Raw genomic sequence first — 15,046 nt, 5'->3', positions numbered from 1 at the left:
GACATGTCGCGCGCCGCGCTTCTCTCTTGCCGCTCTTTTTATCGCGCCCGATGTGCTCGCCGCGAGAGTGACAGCGGAGAAAAAAAAAAAAAAAAAATGGTGAACGACAAGGAGCTGGAAGCCGCCGACGCCGCGAGACACCGGCATGCCGATTATTCTTTTCGACTTCCCAGAGCCTTGAGTATCGAGGAGAAGAGGTACTTGTTGTCTGTGGAACGTGGCGATCTGACAAACGTCAGGCGCATGCTGCTCGCCGCTGGCAAGCAATCGGTACGACTCATTCACCTTTTGTTTATCAATCGTCTTCGAAATCATTATTCTTTATTTCTTTTTCCTTTCACTAGCGAGTGTTCGGTATTTAATGTTAAATGTCTATGTACATATGCGCGTTGTATTGGGAAAAGAATGTGTGTCATCGGCGTGTGTGGATGTTGGATGTCAACTTGCTCTCCCCCACGTGTACACAATAATGACACGTGCGCACGCTATGGGTATGCCAGGAGGGTGGGGAGAGCGCTGAAAAAATATAACATGACTCGGCCAAAGTGGTAATTATGATAATTAAAAGTACAAGGATGCAACCCGGTCGATCATAATCGATGAGTTTTCAACTATGAGTTTGCTCGTGAATTCGCATTAGAATAAAGCCCAAAGAATTATCGAGAGGCTTTGACGAATAATTTGAATAATGTCTTTGCTCGTATTAATTACGCCAACGGTTTTCACCTAGGCCAATTACGATGATTGTTGGCGAGAGACAGCCTTGGAATTTTGAGCGAGCGAGGAATGTTACAACGATGCCCACTGGATGACATTTAATTTGTCCGAGTAACTGTATTAGCCAGCTAGAAGCTTATCGTCCGGAAGGGGCCAAACTTTCGGCGCACGAAATTAGATTGTCCTTCTCGTTAATAAATATTTGTTTTGGCTCTCACTAATCGAAGGACGTAAGCTTCGAAAAGTAGGTTTTTCATGGCTCGCAAACAAGTGCGCTTCGTCTCTCGAGTGGCGCGCGAACGTTGCGCCGTGGAAAGGCCGGAGAATCCTTTGTTTCGCGTAAAAGCCTGGCACTTCGGCGAAGCTGCGCGCATGAAATCCAGTACGTTGCGGCGGGCACAGCCCGATTGCGTTTACAAGCGGGCGCGCGCTGCATTCGAGAAGCTTACGCGAGTCAATCCAATTTGCAAAGGCCAAACAGGCGGCGCAAGAGCACAAGCTCGACGTGAACTGCGTGGACAGCTTGGGCCGCGGGGCCTTGACTCTGGCGATCGAGTCGGAGAATCTGGAGATGCTGGAGCTGCTGGTGGTGATGGGCGTCGACACGAAGGATGCGCTCCTGCACGCCATCAATCAGGAGTTCGTCGAGGCCGTCGAACTGCTGCTCGAGCACGAGGAACTGTTGCGCAACAGCGAGATCGAGGCGGCGGCCGCTGGAAAGCGTGAGTTTAACGCTTTGCCTCTGCTTTTTGCCGACGTCCTCGTCCCGTCGCACTTCGCCCCGCGCGGATTATTTCTGCCCGGCGGAATTTTAATCGGTCTCGATGTCAATTCTAGCTCTGCGCGGCGTATCGCGTCGATACCGCTATCCTCGTCGCCGCACGCGCTTTTCCTCTCGGAAAGTTGTCGTCGCACTTGCTCGAGTTGACAAATTCAAAGTAGGAATTGCCGCTGAATTGCATTCATTCGGCATTACTGCCATTGCGCGATTGCACCATTGCCGTTATCCAATGATTCATCGACGAGGCTGCGAATGATCGAAGCCGCGACGAATGTCCGAGTCGCAAGGAAAAGTCGGAAGATTCGGTGATTGCGCAAACGATTGGAAAACGCGGCGAGCGCGATCCGCGCGATCCCCGCGCGGGAGCCCATCGAGAAAGCGTAAAGCAGAGAAAGGCGTCTGCGTTCGTGTCCGGCAGTGGGCGACAAGGAAGTGGTGCACAGCTGGCAGAAGGTGGACTCGGCGCTGGCGCGCTACCCACCGGACACGACGCCGCTCATCTTGGCGGCGCAGCGCAACAACTACGAGATACTGAAGCTGCTGCTCGACCGCGGCGCGACGCTGCCGATGCCCCACGACATCAAGTGCGGCTGCGACGACTGCCTGCGAGCCGGCCAAGGTACGCGCGCCTCGCGGCGTCGAGCGGCCGGGCGCAGCGCCACGGTGCGCCCAACTCGGCCTCGAATTTGCAGGCGACCCGCTGAGACTGTCGAGCACGCGGATCGCCGAGTACCAGGCGCTGGCGAGCCCGAGCTTGATAGCCCTCAGCTCGCCGGACCCCCTCATGACGGCCTTCCAGCTGAGCTGGGAGCTGCGGGAGCTGGCCCAGGCCGAGCCCGAGAGCCGCGAGGAGTACGAGGCGCTGCGCCTGCAGGTCGAGAGGTTCGCGGTGGACCTGCTGCAGCAGACGCGCAGCTCGTCCGAGCTCAACACCATCCTCAATTACGACCCGGACGACCACTCGGACGAGCCCAGCAAGCACCTCGCCAGGCTCGAGCAGGCGATCCAGTACCGGCAGAAGACCTTCGTCGCGCACCCGCACGTGCAGCAGCTGCTCGCCTCCATATGGTAGACGGCCGACGAGCCGCGCTCGAGCGTTCCCGGCGCGTTCTTCGCTTTTTCACACCACGTTGCGCGCAGGTACGACGGGGTGCCGGGCTTCCGTCGGATGAGCCTCGTGCGCCAAGTCTGGATACTGGTCAAGACGGCGCTGCTGTTCCCACTCTACTGCGCCATTTACTTCTTCGCGCCCGATTCGGGGATCGGCCAGACGATGCGCCGACCCTTCATGAAGTTTCTCATTCACGCCTCCTCGTATCTGTTCTTCCTATGTACGTGAGAGAGGGAGAGGAGCTCGCCGTTCGACACTGACGAGCCGTGTCTCGTTCGTCGACAGGGGTGCTGATCCTGGTGTCGCAGCGCTTCGAGGACGAGCTGGTCGACTGGTTCGGCAGCGCGGAGAGCGTCGCGGACAGGCAGGTCCGGCAGCGGGGACTCGGCCCGTCGTGCCTCGAGGTCGTGGTGGTGGTCTACGTGGTGGGCTTCATCCTCGAGGAGATGCGCGAGGTGAGCGCGACGCGGCCGGCCGCGGCGGAGTCTCACGATCGCGGCTGACTGTCGCCTGCGCAGATCTACGTGGACGGGCTGCGCTCGTACCTGCGCAACCTGTGGAACTTCATCGACTTCACGCGCAACAGCCTGTACGTGGCCGTGGCGATCCTGCGCGTGGCCGCTTACTTCCAGCAGATGTCCGAGATCGACGGCGACCCGCAGGCGGCGACGGTCCCCCGGGAGAGCTGGCCCGACTTCGATCCGCAACTCATCGCCGAGGGCCTATTCGCCGCCGCCAATATCTTCAGCGCGCTCAAGCTCGTGCACTTGTTCAGCATCAATCCGCATCTCGGGCCCTTGCAGGTGCGCCCTTACTTCCCCTCGAACGCTGTTTTTCGCTTTTGAGAAGCGAACGACGTTCGCTCTCGAGTGAAATTGCAGATCTCGCTGGGTCGCATGGTGATCGACATCGTCAAGTTCTTCTTCATCTACACCCTGGTGCTGTTCGCGTTCGCCTGCGGCTTGAACCAATTACTCTGGTACTTCGCCGAGCTGGAGCGCAAAAAGTGCTTCGAAGGCGAGGACGGCGCGCAGGAAGCTTGCGCGCGATGGCGCAGGTGAGCGAGCGACGCTATTAAACTTACCAGCCCCGCCCTCCCGCGAGAGTTGACGCGCGATGTACCTTTACGTAAATTAGCCGCGAACGAGAGTGACGGGGAGATGGGGGGAGCGCGCTAGAAATTCATTTTCATTGGCTTATTTCAGGTTCAGCAGTCTCTTCGAGACAGTGCAGAGCTTATTTTGGGCGAGTTTCGGCGGCATCGGCATCGATACTTTCGAGTTGACCGGTACTGACCTAATATCGTTTCTTTTTCTTGCCGCGCTTTCTGCGAAACGAAAAACTAAATCTGAGTCATTCAGGTATCAAAAGTTATACGCGATTCTGGGGCCTGCTGATGTTCGGCTCGTACTCGGTAATCAACGTGATCGTTTTGCTGAACCTCCTGATCGCCATGATGAGTAACAGCTACTCCATCATCGAGGTAAGAGCCTCGCGTGTCTACGTCGACGACGACACCGCTCCTCCCTGTGCAAAAACTACCACTGCTCGCAGGAACACGCGGACACCGAGTGGAAGTTTGCTCGGACGAAACTGTGGATGAGCTATTTCGAGGAGGGCGGCACCCTCCCACCGCCGTTCAACGTGCTGCCCCATCCCAAGCTGTTCTTGCGACTGTGCGGCATTCAGCGCAAGAGCATGGCCAAACGCTCGAGCATACGGAGGCGCGCGCGCGAGCACAAGTGAGTTATTCGCGCAATTTTCACGTAGTTGAGGGGAAAAAGGTGCCGGAAGAATCGGAACTGGAGCGTGTCGCGAATCAAGCTCGAGTTTCAGTAATCTGCATCTGAAATTTAATCAAACTTGGCAAAGTCGACGCGGCGGGAATTCATGCGCTCGTTCGAATAAACGCGGATTCTACACAGGTACGGGGCCGTCATGAAGGCTCTGATCTGGCGCTACGTGGTGAACGCTCACTCGGAGCACGAGATGGAGCCGGTGACCGAGGATCACATTCACGAGCTCAAGTCCGACGTATCGTCGTGGCGCTGCGAGCTCCTCGACATTCTCAAGCGCAACGGCATGGACACCAACGGCGCCGACACCACCGAACGCAGTACGTACACGTCGCTCGGTCTCTGTCTCGAGGCGAATCGTAACGCCAAGTCGCGCCTGTCGCAGCTGTGCCGGGCAAGAAGATGCGCGTCTGGGAGCGCAGGCTGATGAAGGACTTTCAAGTGGCCTCTCCCGCCGAGGACTCCGGCGAGGAGATCAGCCGGCTCGCCCAGGTACCGGAGAACGAGGATCTCTCCGAAAAGTGGAAGAGGGTTGCTAAACTGGCTGTGCTCAAGTCGGCGGAGAGCCGATGGTCGCAAGTATGACTTTTTACGGGTACACTCTGTACTAGCGGCCACTTCGAGTCATCGTCGAACTGGTCGAATGCAAGCAAAGACTCGGTGCACTGTGGCTTTTCATCGTTAGCGTTTCGTAATCTCGTTGACCTCGATCGCGCTCGATCGGACAATGTAATTCCATTTAGGCAAACTAACGGCGCGGCTTCTCGCGAGCATACGGTTCAATTCCATTTTCCTGCCAATCGGAAGTACCGAATTTCACGCGAACACGCTGACGCTCCGTTGGCGAGTTTGCGTTGCTTCACCAACGCGAAAATCGTTGCAGATGATCGACAACTCGGTGCAAAAGTCGCAGATCGGCCGGGGCAACGACCGAGTGTCGCTGAAGAACAAGGAAAACCTGCGACACGTGATGGAGGAGGCGCGACGGCTGTCGCGGGCGAGTCCGCTGCCGTCGCTCTCGCCCATTCGTCTGCCCGAGACCAGCGACCCCGATAGCGTACTCAAGGTTCTGAAGAGCAGCGACTTCGAGGGAGCATCGGGCTTGAGCTCGACGTCACCCGCGAGAAGTGATTACTCGAAGGTTCGTCGATGAGAAACCTTCCGACCGAATCAACTTCGGCTATTATGCTAATGATTATATGCAATTTGATTCGCAGATGAACGACTCAGCGGTGAACTACATCGACGAGCGCTACCAGACAAAGGCAGGCCAGTTGATACCCGCGCGAACGTCGCCCCCGCGAGTGATAAAGCGCAAGCCGAACGCTCCGACGGCGCCAGACGCTGCACGTCCCAAGAGTCCGATCAATCGCGAGATACTCTCGGTGGACAATCTTCGAGTTCCAGGCGTAAGCGGCAGCAACATCGCGAGGCCAAGACCAAGGAGTCCTAAAAATATTCCCGAGTTGGCGATTATACCCAATACACCGGAGAAACCGAGGTACGCGAGAGTTGACGGTAGATCGCCTCGTGTATCGCCTAGAAAGTCGCCCAGGAAAGGTTGGCTGTGAGGTGATCATTTTGAAATACTGACTTGGAAATTTAAATGCAATATTTTCTATAAATTTCACTGATTTCTTAAAGGCTTTTCAAACCAAATGCATAGAATAAGATAACTCGAGTTACGATATTATTATAGACATAGCTAAGTACAAAAGAGCTCCAAAAATAATTTATTACCTATAAACGTAAATATACGTACGCCTTAAGCTAATGTAATTGTTAACTTCATTGCTATAAAACAATTGCTTTCGTATCGATGATGAAGTCATCGATGTTTTGTTAAAAAAGAATGATAACGGAAACTTGTAAATAAAAATTCGTAACTGTGTACATATATAATATTTATTTACTTAACTACAAATACATGCAACCTTATTATCGTATTTTCAAAAAAACAATCTCTCTTCAAAGTCAGCGCTTTAAGCGAATCTTTAAACGCAATGGTACAATTCCAAATGAATTTTGTGTGCCCAGTAGTTCTGTTTATAGGTTCATCGTGTCGTAAAGCGCAACAATGCAATTTGCGAAATGATTTATCGTGTACCGTGGCATTCTCGAAGGTCCGTGGAAGCGACACATACATCTGCATTCAAAGTCTCCCGCCAACGGTACCTGCGAGCGGCGCGGCTGAGTTATCGCTCGGTTGAAATATAAACCGTATTGAGCGGCTTAATCGCTGGAATGGGTGCGCTGCGCACTCATTCCAACGATTAGGCTGCTTGCACTACTTTGTTCTGAGCAGTTTTTTGAGCAGAATTTATTTTGTCGCCAAGCGACAGTGCCATGCCTTGACTCTTAGCACGAATACGAATGTGACCGACAACTGGGGCATCTGGTTTATTCAATGGCTTCTCGATCGACAAATTTGCCAATGCATCTTCTCCAAATATTGATTTGGCATACATGTTTGCAGCCATAAATCCACATTGTCCAGAAAGGGCCTGGAAATTAAAAAAAATTTATAATTAAAAAAATACATTTCACAATTACATTAATAATACACAATTTATTGACAAAATTACCTTTTCTGGAGTAAGGCATCGCATATTCGTGGATTTTAGTAGATGAGCAAGATATTCTCTAAGATCTGATAAAGTAGTATTTACTGAAACTTTGTTCTCCCATTCAAATTCAGCCCACATTTGTCTGAATTCAGCATCAGTACAAGTTGCTGGCACAATATAATCCATGATGTCGATATGAATATCATTGAGAACAACGACACTTCTGTCAGATGCAGCTCCATGAATGTCGTACACTAGTAAACGAAATGAAACCTTAGAGCTTGTAGATCTTAATCTTGTATAAATCACTTAAAACGCAAACTATATTTACCAATATTGCCGAAAATAATGCCATTCTCCGTGGACGCAACTTTGACATTGGCCTTGATGCTAGCGAAGTCCCTTGGCGCTAAAACAATTGGCTGTGGCCTCTCGACGAGTTTCAAGTCACCCATTGTAGCCAACTCAAGTGTACAATTCTGTAACGTATCCTCCGTCTGGTTGACTATAAGCACGTCAAGTACTATGTCATACTGATTGACGTGAACAAGGGCCTCGGCGTAAACAGGGTCGGAGAAACCAGTGAGTTGAGTGACCTTGCTCAGGGCATTTGGCGTTGGCGTATCTTTTTCACCACCTGGTCTACCAGCAACTGCAGCGCTCAAGCTCTGCTCGAACACGTCGTTGACTCCGTTTGTTAGGTCTGAACCAGTGGTTAATTGTAAGAAATGGATTGCATCGTCTACTTGTACGACGTTGCCTGGCTTTTCTTTTGCCTGTAAAATTGAAATGTCTCTTCAAAAAAACAAATAATACTCAAAATTAAAAAATTAGTGCCATGTACAACAAGCTAGTAAAATAACCTATGAGCAACAATTGCGTGATTTTCTTCAAGAAAAACAAAACGATACCTTTTGATTTTGCAAATCCTCTTCCGCTTTAGCAGCGAGCATCTTGCCTAAGGCATCTCTGCATCCCTCCGTGAAAACTTTTTGAACAAACGGTGTCGGACAAGCCAACGATCGGAGACATAGTAAAATTCTCTCGGTATCGTCATGCGTCATAGCCTTGGTTGGAAGTCCTGACCGACCAAGTTGCAGTAAGCTTGACATAATGAGCATAGATTCGGCTTGCATTCTCTTGCTCTTTTTGGAGTCTTTCTCAAGCTCTTTGTAGCGAAGTGCCAATTTCGCCAAAGTTGTTGCCAGTGCTGCTGAAATGAAAAAATCTCCGTCCATCATGTATTGCACGAGAGCGGGGCGCTTCTCTTCTTTCTTTCCTGCAATAGCAATATTTGCAACAATTAAAATCTCGAAAATAGTTGATGTGAGACATAATTGGATACGTAAATAACTTTAATTACCTGTTGAAGTAGTGCTGAAAGCACTTTGCGATGCATATGTTCCATCAGGAGTAACCAACTGAGCTGGTGTAGATTGCGTGCTACCCTCTTCTTCTTCTGGAGGTTTATCGCCAGCTTGTCTCTTGTTTTCAGCCTCTACAAGAGGTAATTCACCCATAACAGACCTCACACGAACCATCACTGTTTCAATGTCTTCCTTGGAAGTAGCATACTCGCCGAGTATCCATAAAGCTCCTCGATGAATGTTAACCGAGCGAATTTGTGGAAATACCTAAAAAATGTACTAACATTTATTGTATGAAAGCAATTTTTTAGTCAGAGTAAATGTAACCTGATAATAATATACCTCAAGAAGTTTTTCAATAATGAGTGGTCTCAAATTATCAAATCTTTGGATGGCCTCGCGAATAAACACAAGAACATCATTTGCGGCTGCTTCACTGTTCTCGGATAGGAAGTCTGTTAATACTGGAATAACTGCCGCCGCTACATCAGGGAATTTGATTGAGCAAGAGTGCAATGTTCTAACGAGAAGTTGCCTGTACTTTGCAGCATCTTCTTGTTCTCCTCCAGCTGTCCTTATGATTTCTTTCTTCAATAACTGTACCATCTCATCAATAGTTCTCGTTGTTACTAAATCCATCGCTAAAGCGAGGGTTTTCGTCCTGACTTCCAAAGCTGGCGATCCTATAAGTAAACAATTAAAAATGTAACTACTTCATTGTGTTCAATTAATTTCCAACAGTATTTTATTTACCCAAAACACGCAAAATATCCATAACAAGATCTTGAAGAACTCTTTCATGATTAGGACTGTCCTTCATAGACACCAACCTATCCAGAACAATTAACTTTACATTGTTGTCACTTTCCTTTACAACTAGTTCAATATAACAAGATGCAGCAGCTTTAATAGCAGTTGGAGCACTCGAAAGTGTTACCAATGTACCAGCTGCTTCATATCGAACTGCAGCACTTGGTGAGTTGAGTAAGCTATAAATACATCTTATGAACCGAGCACGCTCTGATGGATTAGCAAGACAAACCTGGACAACAGTCACACATTAATTAATTTAAAGGTTTTTGAAGATATTAAAACAGGCTTATACTTTATTTACCTTGTAGATAAGCTCAACAATAACAAGTTGCAATATGTCCCCAAAAGATGGTACTTGATCCAAGCATGCAGATAAATATGATAGAGCTTTACTTTGGTCAGCATGCAACAGCATGAGAAAAGCATTTCTTCTGCATGACATGTCTTGTTCACTCTCCAAATAGTTGGCAATTGTATCTGGTGCATCAGGAATGAGGAACTCAAAGTTGCGATAGATTGTAAATATAGCTAGGACAGCATTACGCCTTACATAAGAATGCCTGTGTTCCAAGCAAGCAGTTATGGCAGGCATAAGTGGCTCTAAGAGTTCAGGCTCTTTTAATTTACATAAAAACCTGATGAAAAAGACACATATATTTATATCAACTTTCCCTGACCAATGCAAACAATAAACCAAGTCCTACCTCAGAGTAGAACCCCTGACAAACTCATTAGGATGCTGCAGATCTTTTCTGTAAGCATCGCACACCAAAATCATTTCTTGTAGGAGCTTGCCATCAGGAGTAGTCTTTGGCACAATCTCCCAAAAGATGAGTAAAAGCTTCTTGATGGTATGATCCTGCAGCGGCAAAACAAACCTGATGATGGTCATGAGAAGACCAGGCAGTCTCTCACCACTGAGAATCATGTTAATGGTCTTCTTGAGTGCCTCAATCTTTGTATTGACGTCACCTTTTTCCAAATCCTGCTTTAATTGAAGCTCGTTTAGAGTCTCCGTGTCCGTGGGGAGGTTGATGATGGTGTAGCATGGTTGGTCTGCTACGCTAGTCATCTTGCCGAGGTTCTCAACACTCACTGATCAGCTTAAATCTTGCTAGGAAAAACGAATATCGGAAGTTTTATTGCGTGGCCGTATGTATCATAATATTGATAAGGAGAAAGGGACCACCAACACAGCAAGTAGTGGGTGGCAAGGTTATGTGGCAAGATAGATAAGCAGCTGTCGTGGTAATACAATTGTTGGCACTGAGGGACGAAGAACGAATTGCCTGGACATACCTGATAATTACAATGCGGCTAAGAATTCGGGAGCCGAGGTACCACAGGTAATTGACATTTATAATTTTGGAACAAGGAAAACGGCATACGTGTCAAACTCTGCCGTTTACTAGCTGCCTGTCGCGGCACTCGCGGCGATGCGCGCATTGCACGGCGATGCGATGATCCAAGAGTGCTCAGATGGCGCACTTGCGCTCATTTTCTTTCTTTCTCTGTCTAATCAGATGACAACACGTTTACTTAACCTCACAATCACAAACGAACCAGATATGAAAAGTGTGAGATCGTGACAACGGCACAAGTTACCATCGATTTGCATTAAATAATATGAATTTATTGTTAATCGAAAGCTTTTTCTAAAGAAACAAGTCAATTTAGGTTTAAGTATTTAAGATGTCTTTAATTTACAAAACCGTGTTGGTGTTTTTGTCTTTATCACCGTTCGTATCAGCTGTACGTATTAATAACTTAAACAATATCCACGTAATAGAATATAACTTGCATGATTTTTTTTTGTATTTAAAAATGAATTGAACTTTTTTAGGGTGAATTAGATTATGATGGTTGGCTGCAGGTGAGATTATGGCATTCCTTTGATGATAGCCCGGTACCTCATTATACAGAAAGAGGAAATGTTACAATTTCCAGCATCAGAAGTGGAGCTGCTATAGTTGTTCAACCAGCAAATAGTAAAGCAAATATTGACAAGTTAATCAACCTTGCTGAGCATGGTGGTAAATACAGATTGAAGGCAGTTGTACGCACTTCATCTGGAAGTGAAACTACCTTCCTCTCCTCTGTTTTAGCAGTAATTTATTGCCTTATGTTTTCTTTGTAAATGTAATTTTATTGTTTCTATATTGATTTTCATTTGTGTATTTTCAGTGTCATTTATTAGGTTCTAATTTGCAAGATAAACTATATATATGGATTGATAGCTCAGCCGAGCCAGTAGCAGTGAATTTAGTATCAAAAGGTCCATGTTCTGTGGAAAGTCCAATGACTCAAATGTGGACTACAGATACTAAAGTTCAGTATCCGGATGGTGGACCTGTACCTGATACTGCCACATACATTCAAAAACTGGAAAGAGAAAAGCAGGCTAGGGAAAGTGGAGAAGTCAAGGATAACAGATCTTTCTTTGCTAAATATGTAAGCAAAAATAAACTTTCCCGAAAGAAAGCTTTTATTTTCTAGAGAATTTCATTTAATTTGCTATGATTTTTTTAGTGGATGTACATTGTACCAGCTATTATATTCTTTGCGTTGACATCGGCGACAAACCCTGACGGTCCTGGTGGTGGCGGTGGTCAGCGTCAGTAACTACCTCATGTTTATTTCTACGTGCACCACTTTTTTATCTTCTTGTCAAAGACGACCGATTATGGAACGTTAAATCGTGTGGAAAAATTCATAAATTTCCAATTGATCACATCAACTGTACTTGCGTTTCATCCAAAGCGATATCATGTAAATTTAATTGTTCCAATAAAAAAAACTATTAAAAACCGTAATTAGCCTACGCCGAATTATTTACCGTAGACTACCGGATATGTAGAGCAAAGTAAAAGTTTACTCTTGAAAGTTAAAACGAGCCTCGCCTGCGCGTGTACGGATCGATAATTGCACGTCGCGCACAGCTGGCAGGTGGTTGTCGTTAGGCGAGGGTGGTGTATTATAGCAACAGTAGCAATCATGGCGACGTTCTCGTTGAACCTGCAGCGTCGCGTGGAGCCGGGTTTAACGGCTTGCGGCAAGTTTGACGGTTCGCACGCCTGCCTCGCGGCTGCAACCTCTGCCGGAAATGTCCTGGTGCACAGTCCGCATCGCGACGCCGCCGCTAATCCGAGCCAATCTTTCGGTGAGGAGACAAGGCTGTCCTGGGTCGGAGAACTCGCGGAGCTACAGATCGGCCGACAGGTTTGTTGCGATATCGCGTAATCCCGAGAGTTTTCGCGAGAATCTGCGAGCAGCACAGCATCTTTTGCTATTTCTCTTGATGGCAATTAATGCCAGGTGACGTACGCGCAGAAAACTTGTTCGTTCACTAGACATGTCGACAGCGTCGCGGAGTCATAAGCATTAACAAAACAATTGACGCAAAAGGTGACAGCACTGTGCACGGGGCGTCTAGGCGAAGACGAGCGAGACGTTCTCCTGGTGGGCACGGCCACTCACGTGCTCGCGTACCACGTAGAGGATAACGCCGATCTGTTCTACAAAGAGCTGGCCGACGGCGCGTTTTGCATCGCCGTGGGAAAGCTGGGCTGGCTGCCCAACCAAGTAGCCGTGATCGGTGGGAACTGCTCCATCACCGTGTTGGACTATCAGGGCGAAGAGGTGTTCTGGACGGTGTCCAGGGACAGAGTCAGCGCTCTGGCGCTTTTTGACTTTAACGGCGACGGCGACGACGAGGTAAGCGCGACGCGCTGTCGCACGATCGATCGCTCGTCGTGGCTAACGCCTGCGGCGTGAAGCTGTTGTCAGGCACGTCGGACTTCGGCATAAAGGTACAGAGGCAGGACGCGGTGCTGTGGGAAACGATGGAGAACGCATCGGTGGTCCAGCTGCTCGCACTGGCGCAGCGCCAGTTCGCCTACGCGACTCGCCTAGATGGAAACGGTACCGTGGGCGTGTACGACTCCGGGCACATACTCTGGCGAATCAAGGTGAGCTGCGGTTGCTCGCGTTTCACTGCAGCGTCCTGACAGCGGCACACGCAAAACTTGCAGTCGAAGCACAGGGTGATCTCGCTGCGAGCTTTCGACTTGAACGGCAACGGCGCGATGGAGCTTGTGACGGGCTGGAGCAGCGGCAAAGTCGACGGCCGACTCATCTCGAACGGGCAGGTGATTTTCAAGCTGCAGTTGACGTCGTCGATCGCCGGACTCGTCGAAGCCGACTACCGTAGAACCGGCAGAGCCGACCTCGTCGTCGTCACGGTCGCGGGAGAAGGTACGTTCGGCGTTGAAAATCACTGACGTAATAAAACGCACGACCGTGGATCTCTGATTGGAGTGCGAGGATACGCGATGGGCTCGGTGCTCGAGTCCGCCGAGCCAGGGGACGCGTATCGCGAGCTGATGGCCAAGAAGCAATCCTTGCTCATGGAGCTGCGGCAGCGCAGCATCTCCGAGTCCAACTACTTCGTCGGCTCGAAACTGGCGATCAGCATAGCCTCTGCCCGCGGTGCTGTTCGTCTCGGCTTGGCCTCGGGACCCGGATTGCTCGTGCGTTTTCATTGGCCCATCTGCCGGCCGTCGCTCGTCCGACGCTACGAGCAGTGTCGCTTTGCAGATTCACTACGCAATGGTGTTCGCCGAGGGCATTTTCGAGGGCGAGAGCTTGGTGACCCATCCGCCGAAACCCCAGGGCGAGCTCGAGATCCCCCTGTATTTCCCGAGGAACGGCCCCATCGACATTCACGTGAAGACTTGCGTGGGCGCTGCCAACTCGGATCTGATGATGGTGCTGGAGCTGACGCACCAGTTGGCGCAGTTCTGCATGTACGAGGTGATCCCGAAGCCAACCGACCTGCCGGACAGCTTCAAGGAATGCGGCGTGACTACGGAGGTGAAAGCTCCCGCTAACGCCGATAGCGACGAGATCCCGGGCGCGCGTCTGTAATAAGTAATAAGTAATCGAAAGCTCGCCCGTCCGCGATCGCCTGAAAATCGCAGATAGCCGAGCGAGCCCAGCGAGTGGCGCTCTGGCTCAATCAGAGCCTCATCCTTTCCACGGAGATCCAAGTGGTGGACATAGGCCCGGAAGCGGGCAGTCTGGAGATCTGGCTGCGTGGCTTGCGCGATCAGAAGGTGCACAACCTCGAGGTGGACCCCACGGGCAGGCTGAGCCTGCGCACCGAGGACCCGTTGTTCGCCGGCGACGTCGTGCAGTCGCTGGCCGTCTACCTCGGCATCAGGGAGCTCAGCTCCGAGGCCAAGTTTCCCGCCGAGGAGCAACGCATGCGCGACGCCCTGGACAAGTTCCGAGGTGCGCCGCCGACCGGTTGTCCTCTTTCGGGCTCGCTCAACGTCGCGTCCTCTCTGGCTCGCAGGTTACAAGGAGGTGGAAGCTCGGCTGCAGGCCGAGAACGCGGGCAGCTCGAGTCTCGTGAAAAACCTGGTGATCCGACTGGAAGATGCAAGGCTAATCGAAAACATCGAGGGGATGAGACGCCGACTCAACCAGCTCAAAGCCGTCAACTCGGATTTGATCAGAGACCACGAGATTCGCTCGAAAAGCTTCGCCGAACTCGTCGCCGTGCTCAAGGAGCTCAACCTCGGTGTTCAGAATGCGTCGCGTCTGCGAGGTTTATTTTAATCCGTGCAAGTGGAAATCACTTGACCGTATAAGCAAATCCGATAGTCACAATATCGTCCGTTACAGTTGGCAAAGCAGCTACGAATTGTGTACAGCGCTGCAGAACAGCCATCAAGGAAGAGAATGGCAAAGCTCTAGCCCTGGCTATGAGGCATGGTTGAGGATTTCACTTATCCGCACGCTTGGACATTTTTATGGTCGAAAGGTAATTTTGACTGAATCATTGACAAAGTAACGCAATACGATCAATCAACATTTTTACAAAACACATC

At 49.8% G+C, this 15,046-nt stretch overlaps 4 protein-coding genes across 6 annotated transcripts; 3 read left to right on the top strand and 1 right to left on the bottom strand.

Moving 5' to 3' along the window:
- Positions 1-4: 4 nt before the first annotated feature.
- Positions 5-6,290, top strand: LOC131662788 (transient-receptor-potential-like protein). Of its 2 annotated transcripts, none has more exons than XM_058932713.1 (15): positions 5-270; positions 1,199-1,439; positions 1,917-2,117; positions 2,191-2,566; positions 2,639-2,829; positions 2,895-3,064; positions 3,128-3,412; positions 3,491-3,666; positions 3,815-3,897; positions 3,971-4,092; positions 4,164-4,351; positions 4,535-4,725; positions 4,791-4,984; positions 5,289-5,546; positions 5,623-6,290. In XM_058932713.1, the coding sequence occupies exons 1-15, from the start codon at positions 97-99 to the stop codon at positions 5,974-5,976; spliced, it is 3,204 nt and encodes a 1,067-aa protein (XP_058788696.1). In that variant the 5' UTR covers positions 5-96; the 3' UTR covers positions 5,977-6,290. The 2 variants fall into 2 exon arrangements, with proteins under 2 accessions (XP_058788696.1, XP_058788695.1); XM_058932712.1 differs by having other exon boundaries at positions 1,190-1,439.
- An 8-nt stretch (positions 6,291-6,298) lies between these two features.
- On the bottom strand, positions 6,299-10,587 carry LOC131662789 (coatomer subunit beta). Of its 2 annotated transcripts, none has more exons than XM_058932714.1 (10): positions 10,452-10,587; positions 9,857-10,266; positions 9,454-9,787; positions 9,093-9,381; positions 8,682-9,022; positions 8,336-8,606; positions 7,884-8,251; positions 7,304-7,748; positions 6,991-7,226; positions 6,299-6,909 (listed from the first exon to the last, which is right to left on the bottom strand). In XM_058932714.1, exons 2-10 carry the CDS (start codon positions 10,222-10,224, stop codon positions 6,679-6,681), a joined length of 2,883 nt encoding a protein of 960 aa, XP_058788697.1. In that variant the 5' UTR covers positions 10,225-10,266; positions 10,452-10,587; the 3' UTR covers positions 6,299-6,678. The 2 variants fall into 2 exon arrangements, with proteins under 2 accessions (XP_058788697.1, XP_058788698.1); XM_058932715.1 differs by having other exon boundaries at positions 9,857-10,262; positions 10,452-10,574.
- A 95-nt stretch (positions 10,588-10,682) lies between these two features.
- Positions 10,683-11,958, top strand: LOC131662792 (ER membrane protein complex subunit 10). The gene is made up of 4 exons (XM_058932719.1): positions 10,683-10,904; positions 10,996-11,259; positions 11,337-11,603; positions 11,682-11,958. Exons 1-4 carry the CDS (start codon positions 10,845-10,847, stop codon positions 11,772-11,774), a joined length of 684 nt encoding a protein of 227 aa, XP_058788702.1. The 5' UTR covers positions 10,683-10,844; the 3' UTR covers positions 11,775-11,958.
- Positions 11,959-12,146: 188 nt separating this feature from the next.
- LOC131662790 (Bardet-Biedl syndrome 2 protein homolog) lies at positions 12,147-14,944 on the top strand. Its single transcript, XM_058932716.1, has 9 exons — positions 12,147-12,371; positions 12,558-12,866; positions 12,929-13,120; positions 13,184-13,406; positions 13,470-13,681; positions 13,749-14,024; positions 14,132-14,444; positions 14,509-14,763; positions 14,841-14,944. The coding sequence occupies exons 1-9, from the start codon at positions 12,147-12,149 to the stop codon at positions 14,933-14,935; spliced, it is 2,100 nt and encodes a 699-aa protein (XP_058788699.1). The 3' UTR covers positions 14,936-14,944.
- The last annotated feature ends 102 nt before the right edge of the window (positions 14,945-15,046 follow it).

This window comes from Phymastichus coffea, unplaced genomic scaffold, assembly GCF_024137745.1.
Source record: "Phymastichus coffea isolate CEN01 unplaced genomic scaffold, Cenicafe_Pcof_1.1 PCOF00028, whole genome shotgun sequence".
NCBI lineage: Eukaryota > Metazoa > Arthropoda > Insecta > Hymenoptera > Eulophidae > Phymastichus > Phymastichus coffea.
Note: the sequence above shows the minus strand (reverse complement) of the source record. Positions and strands in the feature narration are given on the sequence as shown.

What these genes read in the sequence shown, in the direction of transcription:
- LOC131662792 (XM_058932719.1), top strand. Translation starts at nt 10,845, where the DNA reads ATGTCTTTAATTTACAAAACCGTGTTGGTGTTTTTGTCTTTATCACCG. An exon ending in TCCTCTCCTCTGTTTTAGCA is followed by an intron (nt 11,260 to 11,336) that starts GTAATTTATTGC and finishes GTGTATTTTCAG; the next exon opens with TGTCATTTATTAGGTTCTAA. An exon ending in GATCTTTCTTTGCTAAATAT is followed by an intron (nt 11,604 to 11,681) that starts GTAAGCAAAAAT and finishes TGATTTTTTTAG; the next exon opens with TGGATGTACATTGTACCAGC.
- LOC131662790 (XM_058932716.1), top strand. Translation starts at nt 12,147, where the DNA reads ATGGCGACGTTCTCGTTGAACCTGCAGCGTCGCGTGGAGCCGGGTTTA. An exon ending in AGCTACAGATCGGCCGACAG is followed by an intron (nt 12,372 to 12,557) that starts GTTTGTTGCGAT and finishes TTGACGCAAAAG; the next exon opens with GTGACAGCACTGTGCACGGG. An exon ending in CCTCGGGACCCGGATTGCTC is followed by an intron (nt 13,682 to 13,748) that starts GTGCGTTTTCAT and finishes GTCGCTTTGCAG; the next exon opens with ATTCACTACGCAATGGTGTT.
- LOC131662789 (XM_058932714.1), bottom strand. Translation starts at nt 10,224, where the DNA reads ATGACTAGCGTAGCAGACCAACCATGCTACACCATCATCAACCTCCCC. An exon ending in GTCAGGGGTTCTACTCTGAG is followed by an intron (nt 9,788 to 9,856) that starts GTAGGACTTGGT and finishes CTTTTTCATCAG; the next exon opens with GTTTTTATGTAAATTAAAAG. An exon ending in AGGATTTGCAAAATCAAAAG is followed by an intron (nt 7,749 to 7,883) that starts GTATCGTTTTGT and finishes TCAATTTTACAG; the next exon opens with GCAAAAGAAAAGCCAGGCAA.
- LOC131662788 (XM_058932712.1), top strand. Translation starts at nt 97, where the DNA reads ATGGTGAACGACAAGGAGCTGGAAGCCGCCGACGCCGCGAGACACCGG. An exon ending in CAGCTGCTCGCCTCCATATG is followed by an intron (nt 2,567 to 2,638) that starts GTAGACGGCCGA and finishes CGTTGCGCGCAG; the next exon opens with GTACGACGGGGTGCCGGGCT. An exon ending in ACAGCTACTCCATCATCGAG is followed by an intron (nt 4,093 to 4,163) that starts GTAAGAGCCTCG and finishes CACTGCTCGCAG; the next exon opens with GAACACGCGGACACCGAGTG.